This window comes from Exophiala spinifera, assembly GCF_000836115.1.
Source record: "Exophiala spinifera strain CBS 89968 unplaced genomic scaffold supercont1.5, whole genome shotgun sequence".
Lineage (NCBI taxonomy): Eukaryota > Fungi > Ascomycota > Eurotiomycetes > Chaetothyriales > Herpotrichiellaceae > Exophiala > Exophiala spinifera.
Window position 1 is genome coordinate 1,744,979 of NW_015622517.1, and position 12,918 is coordinate 1,757,896.

Below are 12,918 nucleotides of genomic sequence, written 5' to 3' on the forward strand. Positions count from 1 at the left end.
GAAGACGGCACAAACAGCCTTTGACAAAGCCAGTGATCGACACCAAGAGAATTTGGAAATTTGATGGAAGATGTGGTTCAGAACATATTCGGACACATGTCTTTAATGCAGAGCGGTCAATGGATTTGAGACAAGAGGATTCTGCAACATAAGACCTTTGTCGACTTTCACCTATCACCAAATCCGCCTTTGTCACGCTACCATGGCCCTGACACTGTGATCGAGGTCGGAGTTGACGGGTTGCGAGGCAAGGCATCTCGTGCCCAAGTGCGGTGACAGGGGAGTGTAGCTAACTAAAAATTTTATATCTATTCACAAGTTCCTCCTTGTTGGTCCTACCTCGTCCCAAAGCCGATACCAACACGAAACTTGACTTTCCCATCAGGATATCTCCAACCGCCAGAGAGAGCTCTGATTACAACACCTCAAGTGGACCCTCGACATGAATCTGACCAAGCGCCGCGCATCCTTTACCGGGTGTAGCTCACAGGCGAGCAAACGGGCTAAGCTCACATCGAACCGTCTCGCCATCGTGCAAGTGTTCAACCGCCAATATTCGACTGATCTTGGAGATCAAGCATTCATCAGCCTTTGTGCCTACCTCATCGTGATCCTAGACTGGGGTTACCAGCTTGACTCAGCCGACTACGACTTATTCATCCTCGAGTACCCGATGTACGAAGCTGATCTACCCTCTCTGTATAGTTCTCAGCTCGACACACACACGGTACGAATACCTTCCTACCACAAATGGTTCGAATCGAAATCGCCTTCGTACGACGGCGTCCCCAAATCCACATCGTCGAAGGTCCTCTCTCCGTCCATTCTTTCAGAAATCGCCACCCAGCACCCCTATTCAGTTGCCTTGACGGAGACCGTTCTAATGGAATCTGCACTCAAGACGCTGAAAGGTGACCAGAGACGGAGTTTCTGGCTTGAACTTACCAGTCTCGAAGAACATTCTGCTGATGCCGCGTAATTTGTCAGTGTGACCGCTGTACGAGCCACGAACAACAGCATTCAGGAGACTATCAGGACGAAGGAGGGCGGGGAATTCTGGATCATGAAACTTACTGGCTTTCAGACTGCATGATATCGAGGGATGGCGCGGGTTAGTGGAGAGAGGGAAGGTCACAGATAGACTCAATAGTACTAGTCAGAACAGGGCATGAACGCAGTTATCAGCGGCGATTCTGCCAGAAGGCTCAGGCCATCACGCAGCTGGCAGAGCTGAAGGATGAGCCAACTGCCACTCGTTCGTAGTTCCATATAAGGTTCAATGCAACTAAATGCCACGAACCGTTCGCTCAATAACATGTGATTGTTGAAAGAAGACTTGTCCTACTGTGAGGTGTCACGGTGGACATCAGATTACGGCGACATACAGGAAAGGTTCGAGGAGCGTAGGAACTTACCAATCCGCCTCTGACCGGACGGCTCTTACTTTGGTGGCCACGCGGAGTCTCTCACCTTGACCAATGCATGAACTCTTCGAGCGCGAGTCGAGGATGTCCCATGATCTACGCAGGGTGACTCGAGCCAGCGCACATCTGTAAAATCACTCCTGGCGATTCGGCACGAACACTCGGTATCGGATAGTGCCTCTCAAATGACGCGCGTGCGGTTTTGCAATCTAGTGTACAAAATCTCAAACATGTCATTAGACATTACCTGATATGTAAGATTGGTTCTTCTCAAACGACACGCGTGTGGTGTTTGAATCTATGGACTGTCTTCCAGACCAACTGACGAAATTTACAGCCTCCAGTCTAGGATGTAACCGCCAATTCCTGATCCGCTTCGACCACTGTAAGACTGCTTCTAACGGCGCGAAGCATCGGTGAGCCCTGTCCACGTATATTTCCGTACACTATGTGTGTTGACTGCGATGGCCGCGCCCAGTTGCTCGTCGATACCGGAATCCCACGTACGAGGCCGAAAAGGAATGGTTTGAACTTTGAAGGCGTCTCTCAGTCGCCGTCATCCTACGGCTCAGGGCTTCTAATAAAAGTATCGATCCTCATCCTGACCAGCCTAACCCAAGATGTGCAATGCCAACCAAGAGGCGTAATAAGCCTGGGATGGAAGTAGTCCAAGAGGATCCTCCAAAAGTACAACAAAGGAATGTCTCGTTTGAGACTGTTCAAAACGGTAGTCTGCATGAAATCATGCAAACTTTTCTTGGATTCAGCCGTATTTATTCTCTCCTGTTCCTTGGATGTCTCTGCCTTCCACCATCCTCTCATCCTGTTCATTTTCGCAGCAGTAAACCCCAGCAGAGAAGTCCTTCTCTCACACCGTCAACCATCTGCAAGCGATGATGGACGCAATTCAAGAGCAGTTGGGAGCCCATCTTCAGGTAATCCCCTGAACCCCTCATGTAGACAGTTTCTGACGGTCCTGTTTTTCAACAGAATTTATGCCATCTCATACTCAACACCACCCACCTTGTCTGCGGTACACTGGCTCTGGCAGTCACTCAGGTCACAAACATCACCAACCAGGGCATCAAACAAAGTGTCAACTACATCGTCGCAGCCGCAAAAGAAACATACCCACAAATCAAGCAAGCATGTATCCAATTCACCACTACAATTATGGCCTTCGCCTACGAGTATGGTCCATGGCTGCAAGAGTCGACAGCTAGTCTCATGAGATGCACGATTGTTCTTGCTCAAGAGTACTTTGGGGAAATGTTCGTGGTTCAGACCCGTTTCGTCTTGACGGTGGCGAAAGTTGTGGTAAGTTGCCTTGGACAAGTCCGACGCTGCTCTCACCTACCATGAGCGAAGGTTTTCCTCGCCACTGCTGACACTTCTCGATGTAGATTGGTTTGATTCTGCAGAGCCTCATGGCGGCCGCCACAATCGCGGAGAAACTGATTCATGGCTGTTACGAGTGGCTGGACGATCCTGACCGTTCCACACTTGGATATTTCCTCTGCCTCTTTGTCTTTGTCTATGTGTTCCTGATGGCAGTCGGCATGGTTTATCGTCGACACGGATGAAGCTACAATGTTGAAGTGTATCGACGAGCACGGAGGATCCGGTTGATGATTTCGCGTGGTCGCTGAGAAATCTGGTCGATTTTGGTTGTTGAAGATAGGCAGCCTTGTCAATGTGAGTGGGAATTTGTTCGTTCACCAGACACGGGAATGGTCAGAAGGGAGAGAAGACAGTGTGGAAACGGCTCACTCCTCTCACGTACGTTTATGGACTGAAAAGTTCAAGTAGCTTTGACATACCTCGTCGCTGGTTTACGAAACGCAACAGGGTCTTCTCTGGACAGACTTGATACCCAGCTTCTATGCTTATCTTGATCTTGAACAGATCGTCGTGAATCTGTTGTTCTTGAGCAATTGGCGTATCGGAATGATAAACTTATTTCAATGCCGGGTTATCGAGATTATTGAGATTATTGGCAGACGGGGCAGATAGCGGTGCTGGAATTAGGACGTGAATTCCATAGGCAAATGAAAAGTCCATTCCCCTACACCAGATTGAGCGCAAAGGTGTTTCTGAGCTCAACTTTTGGGGATTCGAGATTGCTCTGCTTTGCCCTATTTCATCGCTCCTCACTCTTCGCTCAGGCATTTCAAGCAGCTTGCGGCAAATAGCAAAACGATGAAGCTGAAAGTCCATGCAACAGGTTTGAGGGGACTGCTGGCCACAACTTCGAGCTGCTCTTGAGTCCAACCACGACGCCAGCTCAACAACACGACACCGAATCCCACCAGGCACGCAAATATGTACGACCATATTAACGCACGAAGAAAATCCCTTCCTGTTGGCCCTCCGTCTTCGTTGTTTTCTGTAGAGCTATCACTCTTATTCACCGCCGACAGGTTCACCACAGAGCTGCCACCATCCAATATTTCCTCCCTCGTAGCCACCTCCATCCAAGTTTTTAGTCTGCCAATTTTGTCGACCCTCCCTCCTCGAGTGGACAATTTTCGCTTCAAGCACAGGTTGTCTATGGTGGTCTCATCCATGTCATCCAACTCCGAAAGGTTGAGGCTTCCTTTGCCCGGCATAACGTCCTCAAAGGGGTCGCCTTCAGGTAAGTCAGTGTCATCCTTCATGACCCAGGTGGATGAGAATTGATGACTTACAATATGACGATACTGAGGCGGACCGATCAATTTCTTGTTATTGTAGTACCGTGTCGCAAAGTTGAGTAGTGTTGGAGGACTCAATGTGGCCCGGAGAAGAGTTCATAGGCGCGATCACTGCATTTCAATCTCGACTATGAGCAAACAAAGAACAGGACGTGAACTCAGTCTTCACTAGAAACTACCTCTCTCTTCTGTCCAACTTCCATTGCGTACAAGACTATTACCATTACACAGTCCAGCATTGCACCTTCCAGGAAAAGATGAGTCCGCGCGACAATGAACAACTTCGACAAACCGCGTCACCCACTAGGAATGATGGATCTTACCCAGAGCTCTTCTGGAGGCTCCTGGAAAATGGAGACGTGAGCCGCTAGCACAACTTCCCAGACGAAATGGCTCGTTATGTCTTTTTCCTGACATGATCTTAGGCAATGGACGCCATCTTGAATGTTCCTAGACATGATGTTCCTGAAAACGCTGTCTACAGTATCAAACAGTGCTACAACGCCTTTGTTCGAAAAACCAATACACGAGGTTCGAGACGGCGTAACACTCCCGATGAGCCAGACCCGTTCGAAGGCACAGACGAGCCGGAGCAGAACCCAGAGAACACGGAAGCTCAAATCGTGGCCGAGCACGCGTGGGGGGCGATTTTTATCATCAAAACCCTGCGGCCGCCAGAGTTTATCCACGCTCACCTCGCTAAACAGGCCAGCCAGATTGAATCGTCGAATATGGAGCCTCAGCGGGCGCGCGCCATGGCGCTGCTGACCGACGTTGACTTCTCTGGAGACCCGGGCCAGGAAAAAGTTGGAGTTCAGCTGGCACAGTCGACACGCGACGTGGCGCACGCGCTCAAGGTGCGAGTAACCTATACCATGGACATCGCTGCTCGCTCTGATATGGATCGTGTTCGCTACTGCTTCACCGGGTTGATGTGGTATGATATAGTCAAGTTGATTCGACCAGACATCACCGGCACACGACTTGGACATCTCGTCAAGAAGGATATTCGACCACTCCTGGAGGCCGTGTACACGGGCAACATCACGCCTGCGTGGATGGACGCCATCCTGACCGAGGTCAGTACTAGCTGCAAAGTCGGCCACCGGCTCAACGAGCTCAGCAATCGGTACGGCGAATCCTGCATCTTCGTCTTGGCTGGGAAGCTGTCGAAAAACTTGTAAGTTAACTGACGCAATCTTTCCAAGTACAAAGCGCTGACCTGGCCGCCTCCAGCATACTCTCACGCTTCACCACAAGTGGCGCTGTCTGGGAGCGCGCGTTGCGGCATATGGATCAATTGAAATTGGGAGACTTGTGCAGGGAAGACGGGCTCTTGGATCTTGCCCGGCAAGTCCGCAAATTGCTGATTGAAGATATCCACACAAACCTAGCGGGATACTTGCAACAGAATGTCACCTTGACACCTTAGACGGTGGAATACGCGACCTCAGATGTAATGGGGAAAGAGCGAGTCTCAAAAGGACATACACATGGTCAAGCTGGAAGACACCTGTTTGGGCGAGCAGGATGGGCCACGTATGAAATTCAAGATCGCTTTATAATCTAATGCTGCAAGAGATGGTCTCCATCAAGGGTCTCTTTTTCTAAAAGCCACACCTCTACGCTGACAATACTGCCATCTGAAAATGTATGTTCTGACCACGATATACCCAACATTCTCCCCTATTCCTAGTTATCTCGTCTGACCGAGCGTGATATGGACAGTGCTGCTTGCCGCTTACGCCTTGTTGTATGCTCGTGATAAAATTCTTTTACCATGGCGGTGTGCACCTCCTGTAGCGTCTGACCCAGTGGAAAGAGGCCGTAGAAGCCATGCTTCTGGATGCCAAACGACAACGTGCCGAGGTCAGAATCGTGCGAAAAGCGACACGGTCCTTGCCACACGCCAGGCTCCCATATTACAGACATATACCACGTATGGTCTCTAGGTATGGACTCTAGTCGGTCGAGAATGCGGTAACCAGTGAACGAAACCTCGATCTCGTACCCATGCTTCATACTTGCCCAGAGAGTAGCGATATTGTCGGTGACTACCGCCAGGACGCGAACCTCGGGGCCTTCTTGGGCATCTTTCTCGATGTGGATGAGTATTTCACAGTCGCCGCGAGAACGGTTCACTAAATTCGTGGACTCGTCTAGAACCGACGTGGCCCATATAGCGGGGAAGTTGAAACGACATGTCGACAAGCGAGGCTCAGATCTATCCAGTTTATCTGTGCGAAAGGCTGAGTGCGGGTATGGTCGAACACGTGGAAGCACAGTATTCGTCCGGTGTGAGTGAGTCAAAAGATCGCTCCTTTCTTCGTCAATATTGTCGTTGTAGACGTATCGTTCGAAACTCGTGTATCTGCGTGAGGTGCAATTTTCATTCGATGGTTCAACGGTCTCGGCCCCCCATACAGGGTTGGTCTTTCTGCGTGGTCGGATGGGCAAAGGCTTTTGATGCCTGACATTGAGTCTCTGTATACTTGAGAGATGGTGTCCATTCTGTTGCTCGCCGAGGTTTTCGTGGTGTCGTTCCTGCTGTTGTTCCTGCCGTTGTTCCTCCTGTTGTTCCTCCTGTTGTTCCTCCTGTTGTTCCTCCTGTTGTTCCTCCTGTTGTTCCTCCTGTTGTTTCTCCAGCCGCTCCTCTTGCCGCTCCTTCTCGTGCTGCTGCTGTGTCAGCCCGTCCCTCTCTAGTCCGTTATGCTGCCCTTTGTCATCTTGGCAACTGTCATTCGGATGTAGATGCTCTCCTTGCGTAGTATACCGACACTCCTCTTTGAACCAATTCATTCGCCCTTCGCATAGCCACTTGGTGTAGGAGATGTACCGTTGCAAGTTCTCGATCAGAACGCTGGCAGGGGGGAGATTTGGCCCGGGTTCGTACTGTGTCGAGAGAAGCGCCTTTAGAGTCCATATCAAACCTTGCAAGACGGATTGGAGTGCCATGATCACTTCTGCGTCGGTTGTGGGTAGGCAGAACATGAGATCATTCGATGGCATGTCGGCTCCTGGCTCGTGGTGGTTCAGTAGCCGCATAAACTCATAACATGATGACTGGGTGACCTGAACTGTACTGAGGATACTGCTCGCCAGCTCCTGAGTTGACTGCAGCGCATCCGATTGGTCGGCCCAGCTAGAAGGAGCGGTCCAGCGGTTCACTGAACTGCTTTTCAGGACACCTGGTTCGGGCTGTGTTTCTCCTTTGCCTTCTGCTTCGACGTCGACTTCTTGAGAAGCCAACGGCGAGGCTTCGGGGATCGATCGTGGTTCTTGAGCATGGAGTACATGATTCCGACTATAGAGGGCTCGAGTTATGGCGATGTGGAAAAGGAAATTGAAGAGACACTGGCAAAATGAGAACAATGCATGGTATCGAGCTAGATCGTCGTACCAAGATTGTCCAACAAGCACGCTATATATTTTGCCGACAAACAAGGGAACCACGGCACCCCGAACAGCTTCGAGACAAGCCATTATGGCGATGGATTTAGTAGTCGCCGAAAGATTGACTGTCGGCAGGCCCCAGACAATAGGTATCGATGGGAGGATCGTTACGCGCCGCGGGGCGGTAAGATCAAAGATGGCCCCAACAGTGGTTCTGTATGTTTGAGCCAGACGAGATTTACACCTTGTTGCGTGCAAACCGACTTGCTGGGAAACACCGACACTTACACAGGCTGTAATGCACAGAGCCTGTGACAGCCGTCGCCATTCGAGAAAGAGTATGAGAAAGCTAAAGGTCGTCCGGTTAACAAACAGCGAAAGTACAACGGCAATCGAATAGTCCAGGGTAAAGCCGAGAAACAGGTAGTAGCAAGTCAGCAAGAACGGCACGCCGAATCTTGCAGAAGCCATTCTTGAAGTCGTTGGTCCTTGTGGACTTGCTCTCTCACGGTAAGCCGTCGACTCTGGCAAGGTGTCCATAATCGATCGATGTGACGCACGGGCTGAGTGTCACCTGTGATGTGCCAAAGGAAGTGGCCAAGTTCGGCTGAATATGAAGCGGCTGCACAAAGCGAGTAAGTGTCAACGGTTGGTGTCTTTCTATAGTTCGAGCGAAGGGTGGTGGTGAGAAGGTCTTCAAATGTGTGTTCATCTTGAACGATGTAGCCGCTCACAAGTATTCATACTGAGAATATCATAGGATCGGCCTTCAAAATAGTCAGTCTCGATCGGCAGGGACGCCATTGACGGTCTCCAAAATCAGGTCTCAAAGGGTACCCGACTTCATCTCTAAGAGGACTTGCAGTGCAACAACCGTCTTTTGAACCCCTGTAGGTGCATGCGAGACATTATAATTGGCTTCCTTCTTCTCGTCACATACGTCCGAAGCTAGTCGACTGAGGACCGGTTCTTGTATGACTTCTATAGCCGTGAAAGAGAGTGTCGAGCTAAGTCACCCGGATCGGATACTAGAATCTCACATCTTGACCATCTTGTCTCATGTAGCAAAGGAAAGCAAGGCGAATAGAGGCAACGCAAGTGAACAGGCCCTAGAGTCATCATCGAGGTGGATGACGAAACGAAGCGTGGACCGCTCAATACAATACCGCAATGTAAATAACGGTGGAAATTGGGCTCTTGTGTTGTGGCCCAAAATTCTGCTGCATTTCGAAGAACGTGTAAAGCCACAACGATACAACTCCAATCCGCACCGTCAAACAGAGACTCTTGCATAACATGTTGCAAACCAATTTGCAACGTGGCTCAGAGAGGCTTGGGAAAGATATTATAGGAATGCAGAAAGTCCGTTGTAAAATTATGTTCTACTCTCCAGGAGATATTGTCAAAATACAAGTGGCGTTTAGCTAGACAAGGTGTAAGTGGTCAATACTGTTGTTAGGAGCACACAATAAGTAAACTCGCGTCACTCCTCTAGCAGCTGTACCAAAGAACAGCTCGAATTTTGTACGTCCATACCCGCCAGAACGAAGACTGCAATAGATCGGATTCCCACAAGTGTGCCATTTCAGAAGATCGATCTTGTTAGACGGTGGTAGCCACCGGTATCACGTGGGTGTTAGGTGGCGGTAGCCGCCGATATTGCAGGGTGCTGAGAACGCAAATTTTCACTGTTGATAAGACTATATATATGAGATATTAGAGCCTAGAGATTACAATCCTTACACTTTTTCACCCTCATACGTGAGGCCCATACAGGGCCTCATTTTGTACAACAGATCTCGCCGGAAAGCCGCCCTAAACAAATGTAACCCGTCCCTTAATTTCCCACCAATACACCCGGCAGCTATCCTTTCCTAGATATATATTGCATGTGAGTACAATGTATATATCGCTGTGCGTTGGTCTCTTCCCGATGCCCATGTTTCGAGTCCTCGTTGTCATACCTCGCCGCAGGAAAGTCCACTACTCTCCCGTCTCGTCACGACATATCTGGACATATCTCCCTTGGGAAATTTATGGATACCGATCTCATTGCTGAGAGGTCGTTGATATCGAGTATTTGGTTTACATTGTCCAAAGTGAGTTCCAACCTAATCGAGCGTGACAGATAATGCAAGGAGTTACCTACTTGCTATTTTTCGAGGATGCCGGATCGAAGATCACCATACCGGTCTTGTCGCGCACTGCAGCCAGAGTGTGAAACTTCACTGTGTCTGCCACCTGGCGTTGTGAACAATATTGAGAGTTGTTTCTCGTCAAACAGGGTCCGAGGGACCTGGTCATGTTCGAACCGGGCCCCTGATTTGAGCAGGGGATTTCAGGGTAGCGAAACGAGGACGGCAACTGGAGTTGTACAAAGTTGGGCTTCGGCTGCAGAGGAAACCTCAGGCCGACGACCATCGAACCTTTGTCACTTACAGCGCCCGGCACCAGGATTAGTCGAGAACAAAAACGGTTGCATCATCACGTCAGGCCCACGTTTCGATTGCTCTCACTGCCACTGTCTCCTTATCACCGTGCTATGTTTCGGTGTCCTGACTATGTCCTTTACATCGGTCCATCTGCGGCTTTCTCGGTCGGCTCACATGGATACATACCTCAACTGTGAGGGATCCTGGTTCTATTGATCGCAAATTCGGTTACGCAACGTTGCTGATGGCAGCCTTGAGGGTTGGTCCGAATCCTCAAGAAACCAATAGCGATCTCCACTGCACGTGGGCCTTCACGCAGACTCATCGAACAGATGTTTATAAGACATACAGAAATGTGTTCCAATTGTCAGTTTCACCTATTCGAAACCCATGAGAGCATCTCACCACAATGGCTCTCATGCCAGGTGTGCAACATCGAGGCCGAAAAAGAATGGCTACAAAAAGTACTATTATACTCCGGTATAAATGGATGCTTTATCAGAATTCGGGGTAACTAGGACCTCACTATAGGCTTCACCCGCCTCCTCAGACCATTCCCTGACTCCCCATCGATAGCTAGACGTCTGTATGGTCTTAGCAAGCACCCACGGGACCCTTTCATAGGGAAGGAGGACCCTTTCAAAGAGAACCAAGAACCTTTCAACCTCTCAGAGTTTGCTCAGTGTTTACTCAGGATTTGCTCAGAGTTTGACGTGCCTGAGTGAATCAACATAATCTGGCTTCACCCTCTGACTATATAAAAGCATCATCACTGCCTTCAGCTTGAATTTCCTGTCTCAAGGTAACGCTGCATCCACTAATACAGAAGGTCAATTGCACTCTCGGATCCTGACCCAGCTACAACTCATCCCACTCAGAGTCTGGTTTCTAATCATCCACGGCGTCCGCTTCAAACTCTCCTTCCCCAATACTACAACTACGCCCATACCAAACATGGAATCAAGCCGGTCACAGGACCCGACCTTTCAAGGCCGTTGGGACGGACAACAGCTGACACTGGCACCACCAGCGTCACGGGAAGAACTGCGCGTCTCGGCAGAACGATGGGCGTCGTGGACCACCCACATCTACGGCACGAACGGGCGCGCACGCAAGAGAAAGCGGCCATCCAAAGCTTCCCGTAAGCAGTCGAACCCAGGAAGCTCGAATACCTCCACAAAGAATACTGTAAAAGGCAGCGTAAAAACACCTGCTAAGGACCAGGCTGTCAATATGGGCCGTTATCTGATCTCACCTCCGAATATGGGGCGCTATCCGGTCACGCCTCCCCACAGGAGAGCGAGTGTGACCGCAGGGGTGAGTGGACGATCCTCGATATCCGCGCCCTGGAAAAGACTGACATTCCATCTAGGGCAACGCGGCAAACTCAGCGAACCAAACAAATCTGAAGGTAGATGTTGACCGCGGACATTGGTCTGCACGTGGTCAGACTCGAGTCAAGAAGACCGATACCAGCATGACGGAAGAAGTAAGTCTGCCAACCCTGATGTCCTGAAAAAGGCTGACAGCTCGAACAGGAGCGTGTCTTGCAAGATGGGGATAATGACGAGCGTCATAGTCCAATCAAGCGACGTAAGAAGAATCACAAGTGATCTGCATACAAGATCGCGAGCATGGCATGTTATGTGTACGGCCTATCCGATGAATACAAATACGACTGTGCCTGCCTGACCGGCTTCATCCTTCTCTCTTTACCTTCTCTCACGACCCCCGCTGTCTCCCCAGGTTCCAACTCTTCCTCTTCTGCCTGTCTTGTGTCATTCTCTTGTGGTATTTTACCCCAACGATGTCGAGCTAGGTATGGACGAGATTGTCGAAGGAGAATCAGCAGGTTGTCACTTGTGAATGACGGCAGAGGAGTAGAGATCCCCTGAACACACACAGCACGTGATGTGAACGCGATGAAGGCTTGCTTGCTTGCAGGAGGGCTGTAGAGCGAGTAGACAGTCGGGCACGCAGAGTAACGCTGTACGGTGACTATGATGGTTGCACATTGGTCTGGGAGCTTCACAGGATCGAATGAATGTCGCTTGTAGACGGCTGGTATCCCTTCATGGAGCAAACTGGGCCATGATTCGGTAGAATAGTGAATGGTTTCTCATAGACAATTTCCTCACGGCCATGATTACTTGCTGGAAATGGAAGCTCCGCCGACAGGTTAGCGACTCAGCCACCTCAAGTGGGCGGAGAAGCGGCAGGTTGAGCAAAATCCCCTGTCTTACCAAAATATTCCACCACATGTCTTGCTGCGTACTACTAACGACCCTCATATTCCAGCCAACAGGAACTCTGAGCTTCATACTTCTAAGTCAGGGGGTCTTTCACGGACAGCATCCGTAAGACTGAAACATTTAGACGAGCTTCGTCGCCGACCAAGCCAGCCTCCCCAAAGTCACCCTACAGTATTCAGCCGGTGCAGTGATACATGGCGCACGAAGATACTGGTGTGCCGGAATCCTGGACTTCATTCATGTGCCTTTTTCCTCTATGGGTCTCCGTCCGAGACGGTGGTCGTGGATAACCGATGGGCATCGGGTAAGATGTCTCTCTCTTGATCACAGAGACGACGGGTCATGTTTCATCCAGACGATGATCTGTCCGCGCTAGCAGGAAGAGACAATTCCAGAGAGTTGTGAGAAGACCGATCCGTGGCCATCTCCGTGAAAAATGGGATACACTCGTCGCGTTGCTGTTCACGTTCGGGGGTGATCCCTTGCACGACGAACAAAGAAAAAGAAAAAAAAGAGAAAAGAACGTGGTAATGCTGTCTGGGCTCTATCCTTGATCCTTCTCAACACCACGAACAACTGTGCTGCCTTTCATCCTGTGTAAAGCCACACAGGTTAGGTCCCCTTCTGTCCCTGGCCTTACTATTGTCTTCTTGATTTCTAGTCATTTATTTCACCATCTCCGTGAACCAGAATCGATTGGCCAATACATGGGGACCCAGGTACA

The 12,918-nt window shown here is 50.0% G+C and overlaps 5 protein-coding genes across 5 annotated transcripts; 4 read left to right on the top strand and 1 right to left on the bottom strand.

Moving 5' to 3' along the window:
- Positions 1-442: 442 nt before the first annotated feature.
- PV08_07182 (uncharacterized protein) lies at positions 443-979 on the top strand (the record flags this gene model as incomplete). The annotated part of the gene is made up of 1 exon (XM_016381514.1): positions 443-979. The coding sequence occupies one exon, from the start codon at positions 443-445 to the stop codon at positions 977-979; it is 537 nt and encodes a 178-aa protein (XP_016234616.1).
- Positions 980-2,320: 1,341 nt separating this feature from the next.
- Positions 2,321-3,007, top strand: PV08_07183 (uncharacterized protein; the record flags this gene model as incomplete). Its single annotated transcript, XM_016381515.1, has 3 exons — positions 2,321-2,359; positions 2,415-2,741; positions 2,828-3,007. The coding sequence occupies 3 exons, from the start codon at positions 2,321-2,323 to the stop codon at positions 3,005-3,007; spliced, it is 546 nt and encodes a 181-aa protein (XP_016234617.1).
- Positions 3,008-4,374: 1,367 nt separating this feature from the next.
- PV08_07184 (uncharacterized protein) lies at positions 4,375-5,549 on the top strand (the record flags this gene model as incomplete). Its single annotated transcript, XM_016381516.1, has 3 exons — positions 4,375-4,476; positions 4,543-5,297; positions 5,354-5,549. The coding sequence occupies 3 exons, from the start codon at positions 4,375-4,377 to the stop codon at positions 5,547-5,549; spliced, it is 1,053 nt and encodes a 350-aa protein (XP_016234618.1).
- A 260-nt stretch (positions 5,550-5,809) lies between these two features.
- On the bottom strand, positions 5,810-7,981 carry PV08_07185 (uncharacterized protein; the record flags this gene model as incomplete). Its single annotated transcript, XM_016381517.1, has 1 exon — positions 5,810-7,981. The coding sequence occupies one exon, from the start codon at positions 7,979-7,981 to the stop codon at positions 5,810-5,812; it is 2,172 nt and encodes a 723-aa protein (XP_016234619.1).
- A 2,915-nt stretch (positions 7,982-10,896) lies between these two features.
- On the top strand, positions 10,897-11,555 carry PV08_07186 (uncharacterized protein; the record flags this gene model as incomplete). Its single annotated transcript, XM_016381518.1, has 3 exons — positions 10,897-11,259; positions 11,315-11,431; positions 11,481-11,555. The coding sequence occupies 3 exons, from the start codon at positions 10,897-10,899 to the stop codon at positions 11,553-11,555; spliced, it is 555 nt and encodes a 184-aa protein (XP_016234620.1).
- Between the last annotated feature and the right edge of the window lie 1,363 nt (positions 11,556-12,918).